The 17,738-nt window shown below is 41.7% G+C and overlaps 1 protein-coding gene across 4 annotated transcripts in view; it reads left to right on the top strand.

Moving 5' to 3' along the window:
- Positions 1-17,738, top strand: part of tnr (tenascin R (restrictin, janusin)) — a 1,257,678-nt gene that overhangs the window by 941,546 nt on the left and 298,394 nt on the right. For all 4 annotated transcript variants that reach the window (XM_085982119.1, XM_085982118.1, XM_085982121.1 and 1 more), the window contains exon 15: positions 15,421-15,564. In XM_085982119.1, the coding sequence (XP_085838245.1) occupies positions 15,421-15,564 (144 nt within the window). The remainder of the gene's footprint in view (positions 1-15,420; positions 15,565-17,738) is intronic.

The raw sequence follows: 17,738 nt of genomic DNA, 5'->3' as shown, positions 1-17,738 counted from the left end.
TACTCTCACTGTAATCTCACAGTACTCTCTGTATACGCTCAGTGTAATCTCACTGTACTCTCTATACGCTCAGTGTAATCTCACTGTGCTCTCTGTATAAGCTCACTGTAATCCCACTGTACTCTCTGTATACACTCACTGTAATCTCGCTGTACTCTCTGTATACTCTCACTGTAATCTCACTGTACTCTCTGTATACTCTCACTGTAATCTCACTGTACTCTCTATACTCTCACTGTAATCTCGCTGTACTCTCTGTATACTCTCACTGTAACCTCACTTTACTCTCTGTATACTCTCACTGTAATCTCACTGTACACTCTGTATACTCACTGTAATCTCGCTGTACTCTCTGTATATTCTCACTGTAATCTCACTGTACTCTCTGTATACTCTCACTGTAATCTCACTGTACTCTCTGTATACTCGCACTGTAATCTCACTGTTCTCTCTGAATACTCTCACTGTAATCTCGCTGAGCTCTCTGTATACTCTCACTGTAATCTCGCTGTGCTCTCTGGAAACTCTCACTGTAACCTCACTTTACTCTCTGTTTACTCTCACTGTAATCTCACTGTACTCTCTGTATACTCCCTGTAATCTCACTGTACTCTCTGTATACTCCCTGTAATCTCACTGTACTCTGTGTATATGCTCAGTGTAATCTCACTGTGCTCTCTGTATACTCTCAGTGTAATCTCACTGTACTCACTGTATACTCTCACTGTAATCTCACTGTACTCTCTATAATCTCACTGTAATCTCACTGTACTCTCTGTATACTCTACGTGTAATCTTACTGTACCCTCTGTATACTCTCACTGTAATCTCACTGTACTCTCTATACTCTCACTGTAATCTCGCTGTATTCTCTGTATACTCTCACTGTAATCTCACTGTACTCTCTGTATACTCTCACTGTAACCTCACTTTACTCTCTGTATACTCTCACTGTAATCTCACTGTACATTCTGTATACTCACTGTAATCTCGCTGTACTCTCTGTATACTCTCACTGTAATCTCACTGTACTCTCTGTATACTCTCACTGTAATCTCACTGTTCTCTCTGAATACTCTCACTGTAATCTCGCTGTGCTCTCTGTATACTCTCACTGTAATCTCGCTGTGCTCTCTGTATACTCTCACTGTAATCTCACTGTACTCTCTGTATACTCGCACTGTAATCTCACTGTACTCTCTGTATACTCTCACTGTAATCTCACTGTACTCTCTGTGTACTCTACGTGTAATCTTACTGTACTCTCTGTAGTCTCTCCGTTAATCTCGCTGTGCTCTCTGTATTCTCTCACTGTAATCACACTGTACTCTCTGTATACTCTCACGGTAATCTCGCTTTGCTCTCTGTATACTCTCATTGTAACCTCACTGTACTCTCTGTATACTCTCACTGTAATCTCACTGTACTCTCTGTATACTCTCACTGTAATCTCACTGTACTCTGTATACTCTCACTGTAATCTCACTGTGCTTTCTGTATACTCTCACTGTAATCTCGCTGTACTCTCTGTATACAATCACTGTAATCTCACTGTGCTCTCTGTATACTCTCACTGTAATCTCATTGTACTCTCTGTAAACTCTCACTGTAATCTCACTGTGCTCTCTGTATACTCTCAGTGTAATCTCACTGTGCTCTCTGTATACTCTCACTGTACTCTCTGTATACTCTCACGGTATACTCACTCTACTCTCTATACTCTCACTGTAATCTCACTGTGCTCTCTGTATACTCTCACTATAATCTCACTGCTCTCTGTATACTCTCACTGTAATCTCACTGTACTCTCTGTATACTCTCAGTGTAATCTCACTGTACTCTCTATACTCTCAGTGTAATCTCACTGTGCTCTCTGTATCATCTCACTGTAATCCCACTGTACTCTCTGTATACTCTCACTGTATTCTCGCTGTACTCTCTGTATACTCTCACTGTAATCTCACTGTACTCTCTGTATACTCGCACTGTAATCTCACTGTTCTCTCTGAATACTCTCACTGTAATCTCGCTGTGCTCTCTGTATACTCTCACTGTAATCTCGCTGTGCTCTCTGTATACTCTCACTGTAATCTCACTGTACTCTCTGTATGCTCGCCCTGTAATCTCACTGTACTCTCTGTATACTCTCACTGTAACCTCACTTTACTCTCTGTATACTCTCCCTGTAATCTCACTGTACTCTCTGTATACTCTCACTGTAATCTCACTGTACACTCTGTATACTCTCACTGTAATCTCACTATACTCTGTATACTCTCACTGTAATCTCGCTGTGCTCTCTGTATAGTCTCACTGTAATCTCACTGTACTCTCTGTATACTCTCACTGTAATCTCACTATACTCTGTATACTCTCACTGTAATCTCGCTGTGCTCTCTGTATAGTCTCACTGTAATCTCACTGTACTCTCTGTATACTCTCACTGTAATCTCACTATACTCTGTATTCTCTCACTGTAATCTCGCTGTACTCTCTGTATACTCTCACTGTAATCTCACTGTACTCTCTGTATACTCTCACTGTAATCTCACTGTACTCTCTGTATACTCTCACTGTAATCTCGCTGTGCTCTCTGTATACTCACTGTAATCTCGCTGTACTCTCTGTATACTCTCACTGTAATCTCACTGTACTCTCTGTATACTCTCACTGTAATCTCACTGTTCTCTCTGAATACTCTCACTGTAATCTCGCTGTGCTCTCTGTATACTCTCACTGTAATCTCGCTGTGCTCTCTGTATACTCTCACTGTAATCTCACTGTACTCTCTGTATACTCGCACTGTAATCTCACTGTACTCTCTGTATACTCTCACTGTAACCTCACTTTACTCTCTGTATACTCTCACTGTAATCTCACTGTACTCTCTGTATACTCACTGTAATCTCACTGTACTCTGTGTATACGCTCACTGTAATCTCGCTGTACTCTCTGTATACTCTCACTGTAATCTCACTGTACTCTCTGTATACTTTCACTGTAATCTCACTGTTCTCTCTGAATACTCCCGCTGTAATCTCGCTGTGCTCTCTGTATACTCTCACTGTCATCTCGCTGTGCTCTCTGTATAATCTCACTGTAATCTCACTGTACTCTCTGTATACTCGCACTGTAATCTCACTGTACGCTCTGTATACTCTCACTGTAACCTCACTTTACTCTCTGTATACTCTCACTGTAATCTCACTGTACTCTCTGTATACTCTCACTGTAATCTCACTGTACTCTGTGTACTCTACGTGTAATCTTACTGTACTCTGTATTCTCTCCGTGTAATCTCGCTGTGCTCTCTGTATTCTCTCACTGTAATCACACTGTACTCTCTGTATACTCTCACTGTAATCTCACTGTACTCTCTGTATACTCTCACTGTAATCTCACTGTACTCTGTATATTCTCACTGTAATCTCACTGTGCTCTCTGTATACTCTCACTGTAATCTCGCTGTACTCTCTGTATACAATCACTGTAATCTCACTGTGCTCTCTGTATACTCTCACTGTAATCTCATTGTACTCTCTATACTCTCACTGTAATCTCACTGTTCTCTCTATACTCTCACTGTAATCTCACTGTGCTCTCTGTATACTATCACTGTAATCTCTCTGTACTCTCTATACTCTCACTGTAATCTCACTGTACTCTCTGTATACTCTCACTATAATCTCACTTTACTCTCTTTGTACTCACTGCAATCTCACTGTACTCTCTGTATACTCACACTGTCATCTCACTGTACTCTCTGTATACTCTCCATGTAATCTCACTGTACTCTCTGTATAGTCTCACTGTAATCTCACTGTACTCTCTGTATACTCGCACGGTAATCTCACTGTACTCTCTATACTCTCACTGTAATCTCACTGTACTCTCTATACTCTCACTGTAATCTCGCTGTACTCTCTGTATACTCCTACTGTAATCTCGCTGTGATCTCTGTATACTCTCACTGTAATCTCACTTTACTCTCTGTGTACTCTCACTGTAATCTCACAGTACTCTCTGTATACTCTCACTGTAATCTCACTGTGCTCTCTGTATACTCTCACTGTAATCTCGCTGTACTCTCTGTATACTCTCACTTTAATCTCACTGTATTCTCTATACTCTCACTGTAATCTCACTGTACTCTCTGTATACTCTCACTGTAATCTCACTGTATTCTCTGTATACTCTCAGTGTAATCTCACTGTACTCTCTGTATGCTCTCACTGTAATCTCACTGTACTCTCTATACTCTCACTGTAATCTCACTGTGCTCTCTGTATAATCTCACTGTAATCTCACTGTACTCTCTGTATACTCTCACTGTAATCTCACTGTACCCCCTGTATACTCTCACTGTGATCTCACTGTGCTCTCTGTATACTCTCACTGTAATCTCACTGTACTCTCTGTATACTCTCACTGTAATCTCACTTTACTCTCTGTATACTCTCACTGTAATCTCACTGTGCTCTCTGTATACTCTCATTGTAATCTCACTGTACTCTCTGTATATTCTCACATTAATCTCACTGTGCTCTCTGTATAATCTCACTGTAATCTGACTGTACTCTCTGAATACGCTCACTGTAATCTTGCTGTGCTCTCTGTATACTCCTACTGTAATCTCGCTGTGCTCTCTGTATACTCTCACTGTAATCTCACTTTACTCTCTTTGTACTCTCCCTGTAATCTCACTGTACTCTCTGTATACTCACACTGTACTCTGTATACTCTCCATGTAATCTCACTGTACTCTCTGTATACTCTCACTGTAATCTCACTGTACTCTCTGTATACTCGCACTGTAATCACACTGTACTCTCTATACTCTCACTGTAATCTCGCTGTACTCTCTGTATACTCCTACTGTAATCTCGCTGTGCTCTCTGTATACTCTCACTGTAACCTCACTTTACTCTCTGTGTACTCTCACTGTAATCTCACAGTACTCTCTGTATACTCTCACTGTAATCTCACTGTATTCTCTGTATACTCTCAGTGTAATCTCACTGTACTCTCTGTATACTCTCACTGTAACCTCACTGTGCTCTCTGTATAATCTCACTGTAATCTCACTGTACTCTCTGTATACTCTCACTGTAATCTCACTGTACCCTCTGTATACTCTCACTGTGGTCTCACTGTGCACTCTGTATACTCTCACTGTAATTTCGCTGTACTCTCTGTATACTCTCACTGTAATCTCACTGTACTCTCTGTATACTCTCACTGTAATCTCACTGTACTCTCTATACTCTCACTGTAATCTCACTGTACTCTCTGTATACTCTCACTGTAATCTCACTGTTCTCTCTATACTCTCACTGTAATCTCACTGTGCTCTCTGTATACTATCACTGTAATCTCTCTGTACTCTCTATACTCTCACTGTAATCTCACTGTACTCTCTATACTCTCACTGTGATCTCACTCTGCTCTCTGTATACTCTCACTGTAATCTCACTGTGCTCTCTGTATACTCTCACTGTAATCTCACTGTTCTCTCTATACTCTCACTGTAATCTCACTGTGCTCTCTGTATACTATCACTGTAATCTCTCTGTACTCTCTATACTCTCACTGTAATCTCACTCTGCTCTCTGTATACTCTCACTGTAATCTCACTGTGCTCTCTGTATACTCTCACTGTAATCTCACTGTACTCTCTGTATACTCTCACTGTAATCTCGCTGTACTCTCTGTATACTCTCACTGTAATCTCACTGTACTCTGTATACTCTCACTGTAATCTCACTGTACTCTCTATACTCTCACTGTAATCTCGCTGTACTCCCTGTATACTCCTACTATAATCTCGCTGTGCTCTCTGTATACTCTCACTGTCATCTCACTTTACTCTCTTTGTACTCTCACTGTAATCTCACTGTACTCTCTGTATACTCTCACTGTAATCTCACTGTACTCTCTGTATACTCTCACGGTAATCTCACTATACTCTCTGTATTCTCTCACTCTAATCTCACTGTACTCTCTATACTCTCACTGTAATCTCACTGTACTCTCTGTATACTCTCACTCTAATCTCACTGTACTCTCTATACTCTCACTGTAATCTCACTGTACTCTCTGTATACTCTCACTGTAATCTCACTGTGCTCTCTGTATACTCTCACTGTAATCTCACTGTTCTCTCTGTATACTCTCACTGTAATCTCACTGTACTCTCTGTATACTCTCACTTTAATCTCACTGTACTCTCTGCATACTCTCCATGTAATCTCACTGTACTCTCTGTATACTCTCACTGTAATCTCACTCTATTCTCTGTATACTCTCACTGTAATCTCACTGTGCTCTCTGTATACTCTCACTGTAATCTCACTGTACCCTCTGTATACTCTCACTGTAATCTCAATGTGCTCTCTGTGTACTCTCACTGTTAGCTCACTGTACTCTCTATACTCTCACAGTAATCTCACTGTACTCTCTGTATACTCTCACTGTAATCTCACTGTGCTCTCTGTATAATCTCACTGTAATCTCACTGTGCTCTCTGTATAATCTCAGTGTAATTTCACTGTGCTACCTATATACTCTCACTGTAATCTCACTGTACTCTCTGTATACTCTCACTGCAATCTCACTGTACTCTCTGTATACTCTCACTGTAACCTCACTGTACTCTGTATACTCTCACTGTAATCTCGCTGTGCTCTCTGTATACTTTCACTGTAATCTCACTGTATTCTCTGTATACTCTCACTGTAATCTCACTGTACTCTGCGTATACTCTCACTGTTATCTCACTGTATTCTCTGTATACTTTCACTGTAATCTCACTGTACTCTCTTATACTCTCAGTGTAATCTCACTGTGCTCTCTGTATACTCTCACTGTAATCTCATTGTACCCTCTCTATACTCTCACTGTAATCTCACTGTACTCTGCGTATACTCTCACTGTTATCTCACTGTATTCTCTGTATACCCTCACTGTAATCTCACTGTACTCTCTGTATACTCTCACTGTAATCTCACTTTACTCTCTGTATACTCTCACTGTAATCTCACTGTACTCTCTGTATATTCTCACTGTAATCTCACTGTACTCTCTGTATACTCTCACTGTACCCTCTGTATTCTCTCACTGTAATCTCACTGAACTCCCTGTATACTCTCCGTGTAATCTCACTTTACGCTCTGTATACTTTCACTGTAATCTCACTGTGCTCTCTGCATACTGTCACTGTAATCTCACTGTACTCTCTGTATACTCTCACTGTAATCTCACTGTACTCTCTGTATACTCTCACTCTAATCTCACTATACTCTCTGTACACTCTCACTGTAATCTCACTGTGCTCTCTGTATACTCTCACTGTAATCTCGCTGTACTATCTGTATACTCTCACTTTAATATCACTGTATTCTCTGTATACTCTCACTGTAATCTCTCTGTACTCTCTGTATACTCTCACTCTAATCTCACTGTATTCTGTATACTCTCACTGTAATCTCACTGTGCTCTCTGTGTACTCTCACTGTAATCTCGCTGTACTCTCTATACTCTCACTGTAATCTCACTGTGCTCTCTATACTCTCACTGTAATCTCACTCTACTCTGTATACTCTCACTATAATCTCACTGTACTCTCTATACTCTCACTGTAATCTCACTGTACTCTCTGTGTACTCTCACTGTAATCTCACTGTGCTCTGTATACTCTCACTGTAATCTCACTCTACTCTGTATACTCTCACTGTAATCTCACTGTACTCTCTATATTCTCACTGTAATCTCACTGTACTCACTGTATACTCTCACTGTAATCTCACTGTGCTCTCTGTATACTCTCTGTCATCTCACTGTACTCTCTGTATACTCTCAGTGTAATCTCACTGTACTCACTGTATACTCTCACTGTAATCTCACTGTACTCTCTGTATACTCTCACTGTAATCTCACTGTACTCTCTGTATACTCTCAGTGTAATCTCACTGTACTCACTGTATACTCTCACTGCAACCTCTCTGTACTCTCTGTATACTCTCACTGTAATCTCACTTTACTCTCTGTATACTCTCACTGTAATCTCACTGTGCTCTCTGTATAATCTCAGTGTAATTTCACTGTGCTACCTATATACTCTCACTGTAATCTCACTGTACTCTCTGTATACTCTCACTGTAATCTCACTGTACTCTCTGTATACTCTCACTGTAACCTCACTGTACTCTCTGTATACTCTCACTGTAACCTCACTGTACTCTCTGTATACTCTCACTGTAATCTCGCTGTACTCTCTGTATACTTTCACTGTAATCTCACTGTACTCTCTGTATACTCTCACTGTAATCTCACTGTACTCTGTGTATACTCTCACTGTTATCTCACTGTACTCTCTGTATACTTTCACTGTAATCTCACTGTACTCTCTTATACACTCAGTGTAATCTCACTGTGCTCTCTGTATACTTTCACTGTAATCTCACAGTACTCTCTGTATACTCTCACTGTAATCTCATTGTACCCTCTGTATACTCTCTGTGTAATCTCACTGAACTCTCTGTATACTCTCACTGTAATCTCACTGTATTCTCTGTATACCCTCACTGTAATCTCACTGTACTCTCTGTATACTCTCACTGTCATCTCACTTTACTCTCTGTATACTCTCACTGTAATCTCACTGTACTCTCTGTATATTCTCACTGTAATCTCACTGTACTCTCTGTATACTCTCACTGTAATCTCACTGTATCTCTGTATTCTCTCACTGTAATCTCACTGAACTCTCTGTATACTCTCCGTGTAATCTCACTTTACTCTCTGTATACTTTCACTGTAATCTCACTGTGCTCTCTGTATACTGTCACTGTAATCTCACTGTACTCTCTGTATACTCTCACTCTAATCTCACTGTATTCTCTGTATACTCTCACTGTAATCTCACTGTGCTCTCTGTATACTCTCACTGTAATCTCGCTGTACTATCTGTATACTCTCACTGTAATATCACTGTACTCTCTGTATACTCTCACTGTAATCTCTCTGTACTCTCTGTATACTCTCACTCTAATCTCACTGTATTCTGTATACTCTCACTGTAGTCTCACTGTGCTCGCTGTGTACTCTCACTGTAATCTCACTGTGCTCTCTGTATACTCTCACTGTAAACTCACTGTACTCTCTGTATACACTCACTGTAATCTCACTGTACTCTCTGTATACTCTCACTGTAATCTCACTGTACTCTCTGTATACTCTCACTTTAATCTCTGTATACTCTCACTGTAATCTCACTGTACTCTCTTATACTCTCAGTGTAATCTCACTGTGCTCTCTGTATACTCTCACTGTAATCTCACAGTGCTCTCTGTATACTCTCACTGTAATCTCATTGTACCCTCTGTACACTCTCCGTGTAATCTCACTGAACTCTCTGTATACTCTCACTGTAATCTCACTGTATTCTCTGTATACTCTCACTGTAATCTCACTGTACTCTCTGTATACTCTCACTGTAATCTCACTTTACTCTCTGTATACTCTCACTGTAATCTCACTGTATTCTCTCTATACTCTCACTGTAATCTCACTGTACTCTCTGTATACTCTCACTGTAATCTCACTGTACTCTCTGTATTCTCTCACTGTAATCTCACTGAACTCTCTGTATACTCTCCGTGTAATCTCACTTTACTCTCTGTATACTTTCACTGTAATCTCACTGTGCTCTCTGTATACTGTCACTGTAATCTCACTGTACTCTCTGTATACTCTCACTGTAATCTCACTGTATTCTCTGTATACTCTCACTCTAATCTCACTGTACTCTCTGTATACTCTCACTGTAATCTCACTGTGCTCTCTGTATACTCTCACTGTAATCTCGCTGTACTCTCTGTATACTCTCACTGTAATCTCACTGTACTCTCTGTATACTCTCACTGTAATCTCTCTGTACTCTCTATACTCTCACTGTAATCTAACTGTACTCTCTGTATACTCTCACTGTAATCTCACTGTACTCTCTGTGTACTCTCACTGTAATCTCACTGTGCTCTCTGTATACTCTCACTGTAATCTCACTCTATGCTGTATACTCTCACTGTAATGTCACTTTACTCTCTACACTCTCACTGTAATCTCACTGTACTCTCTGTATACTCTCACTGTAATCTCGCTGTACTCTCTGTATACTCTCACTGTAATCTCACTGTACTCTCTGTATACTCTCACTCTAATCTCACTGTACTCTCTGTATACTCTCACTGTAATCTCACTGTGCTCTCTGTATACTCTCACTGTAATCTCGCTGTACTCTCTGTATACTATCACTGTAACCTCACTGTACTCTCTGTATACTCTCACTGTAATCTCGCTGTGCTCTCTGTATACTTTCACTGTAATCTCACTGTATTCTCTGTATACTCTCACTGTAATCTCACTGTACTCTGCATATACTCTCACTGTTATCTCACTGTATTCTCTGTATACTTTCACTGTAATCTCACTGTACTCTCTTATACTCTCAGTGTAATCTCACTGTGCTCTCTGTATACTCTCACTGTAATCTCACTGTATTCTCTGTATACCCTCACTGTAATCTCACTGTACTCTCTGTATACTCTCACTGTAATCTCACTTTACTCTCTGTATACTCTCACTGTAATCTCACTGTACTCTCTGTATATTCTCACTGTAATCTCACTGTACTCTCTGTATACTCTCACTGTACCCTCTGTATTCTCTCACTGTAATCTCACTGAACTCCCTGTATACTCTCCGTGTAATCTCACTTTACTCTCTGTATACTTTCACTGTAATCTCACTGTGCTCTCTGCATACTGTCACTGTAATCTCACTGTACTCTCTGTATACTCTCACTGTAATCTCACTGTACTCTCTGTATACTCTCACTCTAATCTCACTGTACTCTCTGTACACTCTCACTGTAATCTCACTGTGCTCTCTGTATACTCTCACTGTAATCTCGCTGTACTATCTGTATACTCTCACTGTAATATCACTGTATTCTCTGTATACTCTCACTGTAATCTCTCTGTACTCTCTGTATACTCTCACTCTAATCTCACTGTATTCTGTATACTCTCACTGTAATCTCACTGTGCTCTCTATACTCTCACTGTAATCTCACTGTGCTCTCTATACTCTCACTGTAATCTCACTGTACTCTCTGTGTACTCTCACTGTAATCTCACTGTGCTCTGTATACTCTCACTGTAATCTCACTCTACTCTGTATACTCTCACTGTAATCTCACTGTACTCTCTATATTCTCACTGTAATCTCACTGTACTCACTGTATACTCTCACTGTAATCTCACTGTGCTCTCTGTATACTCTCACTGTAATCTCACTGTACTCTCTGTATACTCTCAGTGTAATCTCACTGTACTCACTGTATACTCTCACTGTAATCTCACTGTACTCTCTGTATACTCTCACTGTAATCTCACTGTACTCTCTGTATACTCTCAGTGTAATCTCACTGTACTCACTGTATACTCTCACTGCAACCTCTCTGTACTCTCTGTATACTCTCACTGTAATCTCGCTGTACTCTCTGTATACTTTCACTGTACTCTCTGTATACTCTCACTGTAATCTCACTGTACTCTGTGTATACTCTCACTGTTATCTCACTGTACTCTCTGTATACTTTCACTGTAATCTCACTGTACTCTCTTATACACTCAGTGTAATCTCACTGTGCTCTCTGTATACTTTCACTGTAATCTCACAGTACTCTCTGTATACTCTCACTGTAATCTCATTGTACCCTCTGTATACTCTCTGTGTAATCTCACTGAACTCTCTGTATACTCTCACTGTAATCTCACTGTATTCTCTGTATACCCTCACTGTAATCTCACTGTACTCTCTGTATACTCTCACTGTAATCTCACTTTACTCTCTGTATACTCTCACTGTAATCTCACTGTACTCTCTGTATATTCTCACTGTAATCTCACTGTACTCTCTGTATACTCTCACTGTAATCTCACTGTACTCTCTGTATACTCTCACTGTAATCTCACTGTACTCTCTGTATTCTCTCACTGTAATCTCACTGAACTCTCTGTATACTCTCCGTGTAATCTCACTTTACTCTCTGTATACTTTCACTGTAATCTCACTGTGCTCTCTGTATACTGTCACTGTAATCTCACTGTACTCTCTGTATACTCTCACTCTAATCTCACTGTATTCTCTGTATACTCTCACTGTAATCTCACTGTGCTCTCTGTATACTCTCACTGTAATCTCGCTGTACTATCTGTATACTCTCACTGTAATATCACTGTACTCTCTGTATACTCTCACTGTAATCTCTCTGTACTCTCTGTATACTCTCACTCTAATCTCACTGTATTCTGTATACTCTCACTGTAATCTCACTGTGCTCGCTGTGTACTCTCACTGTAATCTCACTGTGCTCTCTGTATACTCTCACTGTAAACTCACTGTACTCTCTGTATACACTCACTGTAATCTCACTGTACTCTCTGTATACTCTCACTGTAATCTCACTGTACTCTCTGTATACTCTCACTTTAATCTCTGTATACTCTCACTGTAATCTCACTGTACTCTCTTATACTCTCAGTGTAATCTCACTGTGCTCTCTGTATACTCTCACTGTAATCTCACAGTGCTCTGTATACTCTCACTGTAAACTCATTGTACCCTCTGTACACTCTCCGTGTAATCTCACTGAACTCTCTGTATACTCTCACTGTAATCTCACTGTATTCTCTGTATACTCTCACTGTAATCTCACTGTACTCTCTGTATACTCTCACTGTAATCTCACTTTACTCTCTGTATACTCTCACTGTAATCTCACTGTACTCTCTGTATTCTCTCACTGTAATCTCACTGAACTCTCTGTATACTCTCCGTGTAATCTCACTTTACTCTCTGTATACTTTCACTGTAATCTCACTGTGCTCTCTGTATACTGTCACTGTAATCTCACTGTACTCTCTGTATACTCTCACTGTAATCTCACTGTATTCTCTGTATACTCTCACTCTAATCTCACTCTACTCTCTGTATACTCTCACTGTAATCTCACTGTGCTCTCTGTATACTCTCACTGTAATCTCGCTGTACTCTCTGTATACTCTCACTGTAATCTCACTGTACTCTCTGTATACTCTCACTGTAATCTCTCTGTACTCTCTATACTCTCACTGTAATCTAACTGTACTCTCTGTATACTCTCACTGTAATCTCACTGTACTCTCTGTGTACTCTCACTGTAATCTCACTGTGCTCTCTGTATACTCTCACTGTAATCTCACTCTATGCTGTATACTCTCACTGTAATCTCACTTTACTCTCTACACTCTCACTGTAATCTCACTGTACTCTCTGTATACTCTCACTGTAATCTCGCTGTACTCTCTGTATACTCTCACTGTAATCTCACTGTACTCTCTGTATACTCTCACTCTAATCTCACTGTACTCTCTGTATACTCTCACTGTAATCTCACTGTGCTCTCTGTATACTCTCACTGTAATCTCGCTGTACTCTCTGTATACTATCACTGTAATCTCACTGTACTCTCTGTATACTCTCACTGTAGTCTCTCTGTACTCTCTATACTCTCACTGTAATCTGACTGTACTCTCTGTATACTCTCACTGTAATCTCACTCTACGCTGTATACTCTCACTGTAATCTCACTTTACTCTCTATACTCTCACTGTAATCTCACTGTACTCACTGTATACTCTCACTGTAATCTCACTGTACTCTCTGTATACTCTCACTGTAATCTCACTGTACTCTCTATATCCTCTCACTGTAATCTCACTGTACTCTCTGTATACTCTCACTGTAATCTCGCTGTACTCTCTGTATACTCTCACTGTAATCTCACTGTAGTCTCTGTATACTCTCACTGTAATCTCACAGTACTCTCTGTATACTCTCACTGTAATCTCACTGTGCTCTCTGTATACTCTCACTGTAATCTCGCTGTACCCTCTGTGTACTCTCGCTGTAATCTCACTGTACTCTCTGTATCCTCTCACTGTAATCTCACTGTGCTCTCTGTATACTCTCACTGTAATCTCACTGTGCTCTCTGTATACTCTCACTGTAATCTCACTTTACTCTCTGTATACTCTCACTGTAATCTCACTGTACTCTCTGTCTACTCTCACTGTAATCTCGCTTTACTTTCTGTATACTCTCACTGTAATCTCACTGTGCTCTCTGTATACTCTCACTGTAATCTCACTGTGCTCTCTGTCTACTCTCACTGTAATCTCGCTGTACTATCTGTATACTCTCACTGTATTCTCACTGTAATCTCACTGTACTCTCTGTATACTCTCACTGTAATCTCACTGTACTCTCTGTATACTCTCACTGTAATCTCACTGTACTCTCTGTATACTCTCACTGTAATCTCACTGTACTCTCTGTATACTCTCACTGTAATCACGCTGTACTCTCTGCATACTCTCACTGTAATCTCTCTGTACTCTCTGTATACTCTCACTGTAATCACGCTGTACTCTCTGCATACTCTCACTGTAATCTCTCTGTACTCTCTGTATACTCTCACTGTAATCTCACTGTACTCTCTGTATACTCTCACTGTAATCTCACTGTACTCTCTGTATACTCTCACTGTAATCTCACTGTGCTCTCTGTATACTCTCACTGTAATCTCACTGTACTCTCTGTATACTCTCACTGTAATCTCACTGTACTCTCTGCATACTCTCACTGTAATCTCACTGTACTCTCTGTATACTTTCACTGTAATCTCACTGTACTCTCTGTATACTCTCACTGTAATCTCACTGTGCTCTCTGTATACTTTCACTGTAATCTCACTGCTCTCTGTATACTCTCACTGTAATCTCACTGTACTCTCTGCATACTCTCACTGTAATCTCTCTGTACACTTTCACTGTAATCTCACTGCTCTCTGTATACTCTCACTGTAATCTCATTGTGCTCTCTGTATACTCTCACTGTAATCTCACTGTGCTCTCTGTATACTTTCACTGTAATCTCACTGCTCTCTGTATACTCTCACTGTAATCTCACTGTACTCTCTGCATACTCTCACTGTAATCTCTCTGTACACTTTCACTGTAATCTCACTGCTCTCTGTATACTCTCACTGTAATCTCATTGTGCTCTCTGTATACTCTCACTGTAATCTCACTGTGCTCTCTGTCTACTCTCACTGTAATCTCGCTGTGCTCTCTGTATACTCTCACTGTAATCTCACTGTGCTCTCTGCATACTCTCACTGTAATCTCGCTGTACTCTCTGTATACTCTCACTGTAATCTCTCTGTACTCTCTGTATACTCTCACTGTAATCTCACTGTGCGCTCTGTATACTCTCAGTGCTCGATGTCGGCTGATTCTCTCTTTCCTTTTGCTCCAGTTGTTGCTGACACAGTGCTTGCTGATGGATCTGTGACTCGGTATCACCTGACCAACCTCCGACCGCTCACCAGTTACTCCGTCACTGTCTATGCAATCAGAGGTTCCATGACCAGTGCTTCTGTCTTCATAAGCTTCGTCACCCGTACGTAGAGCCTTTTATAATGCAGAGATATTCAGACCAGCAGGGAAACAACAATAGAGAAATTCATTAACACAGGGCGCTCAGGGAGGGGTTACTGAGTGACAGTGTGAGGGAGCTGGATTAACATCAGTAGAGATACAGTCAGTAACACAGGGCACTGGGGGAGGGGTTACTGAGTGAAAGTGTGAGGGAGCAGGATTAACATCTGTAGAAATAGTCAGTAACACAGGGCGCTGGGGAGAGGGGTTACTGAGTGACAGTGTGAGGGAGCAGGATTAACATCAGTAGAGATACAGTCAGTAACACAGGGCGCTGGGGAGAGGGGTTACTGAGTGACTGAGGGAGCTGGATTAGCATCAGTACAGATACAATCAGTAACACAGGGCACTCAGGGAGGGGTTACTGAGTGACAGTGTGAGGGAGCTGGATTAACATCAGTAGAGATACGGTCAGTAACTCAGGACGCTGGGGGGAGGGGTTACTGAGTGACTGTGAGGGAGCACGATTAACATCAGTAGAGATACAGTCAGTAACACAGGGTGCTGGGGGAGGGGTCACTGAGTGACAGGGTGAGGTAGCAGGATTAACATCAGTAGAGATACAGTCAGTACACAGGATGCTAGGGGAGGGGTTACTGAGTGACAGTGTGAGGGAGCTGGATTCACATCAGTGGAGATACAGTCAGTAACACAGGGTGCTGGGGGAGGGGTCACTGAGTGACTGTGTGAGGGAGCAGGATTAACATCAGTAGAAACATAGAAGATAGGAGCAGGAGTCGGCCATTCGGCCCTTCGAGCCTGCTACGCCATTCAATGAGATCATGGCTGATCATCCAAATTCAGTACCCTGTCCCTGCCTTCTCCCCATATCCCTTGATCCCTTTAGCCTTAAGAAATATATCCAACTCTTTTTTGAATATATTTAATGAACTGGCCTCCACCGCCCTCTGTGGCAGAGAATTCCACAGGTTCACCACTCTCTGGGTGAAGAAATTCCTCCTCATTTCAGTCCTAAATGGCTTACCCCTTATCCTTAGACTATGACCCCTGGTTCTGGACTCCTCGGCCATCAGAAACATCCTTCCTGCATCTAGTCTGTCCAGGCCTGACAGAATTTTATAGGTTTCGATGAGATCCCCTCTCAATCTTCTAAACTCCAGTGAGTATAAGCCCAATCGACACAATCTCTCCTCATACGTCATTCCTGCCATCCCAGGTATCAGCCTGGTGAATCTTCGCTGCACTCCTTCCATGGCAAGAACGTCCTTCCTCAGGTAAGGCGACCAAAACTGCACACAATACTCAAGGTGTGGTCTCACCAAGGCCCTGTACAACTGTAGCAAGACATCCTTGTTCCTGTACTCAAACCCTCTTGCTACGAAGGCCAACATACCATTTGCCTTCTTCACTGCCTGCTGCACCTGCATGCTTACCTTCAGCGACTGGTGCACAAGAACACCCAGGTCTCTTTGCACACTCAGTAACACAGGGTGCTGGGGGGAGAGGGGTCACTGAGTGACAGTGAAAGGGAGCTGGATTAACATCAGTAGAGATACAGTCAGTAACACAGGGTGCCGGGCGGAGGGGTCACTGAGTGACTGTGTGAGGGAGCAGGATTAACATCAGTAGAGATACAATCAGTAATGCAGGGTGACTGTCGTACCGTGGTATTGCAGGCCTTCCTCCCCTTCTTAAAGGGGAGGGACCTTGCGCAGTGTGACCCGGGGCCCAGCTGGGCTACCGGGGATCAGAGTGCTGGCAAAGGAGCTGCACTCTGCACGGGGATGGGTCAGGAGGCCGGGGATGGGAGCGGAGGCAGGTGCTGGCAGGCAGCCAGCGACAAAAATGGCCACCTCGCACCTCGCATTTAAATAGCGCCACCCTGGCCGCAGGTAAGCCCCGCTGACCCCGTCGGACATAGCGTACGGTGGTAAGTCAGGGGGCGCTACCGAAGATCGCGGCCGTGGCCATGGAGGGAGAGAAATGACAGGGAACTACAGGCCAGTTAGCCTGACATCAGTCATCAGGAAAATGCTGGAATCCATTGTTAAGGAAGTGGTATCAAGTCCCTTAGAAAATCATAACATGATTAAGCAGAGTCAACATGGTTGTATGAAAGTTAAATCGTGTTTGACAAATTTGTTAGAGTATTTTGACAATTTAACTAGTCGGGTA

Source organism: Somniosus microcephalus, chromosome 3, assembly GCF_052327205.1.
Source record: "Somniosus microcephalus isolate GS21.2 chromosome 3, FLI_Smic_1.0, whole genome shotgun sequence".
Lineage (NCBI taxonomy): Eukaryota > Metazoa > Chordata > Chondrichthyes > Squaliformes > Somniosidae > Somniosus > Somniosus microcephalus.
This window is presented reverse-complemented; position numbering and strand designations above follow the sequence as displayed.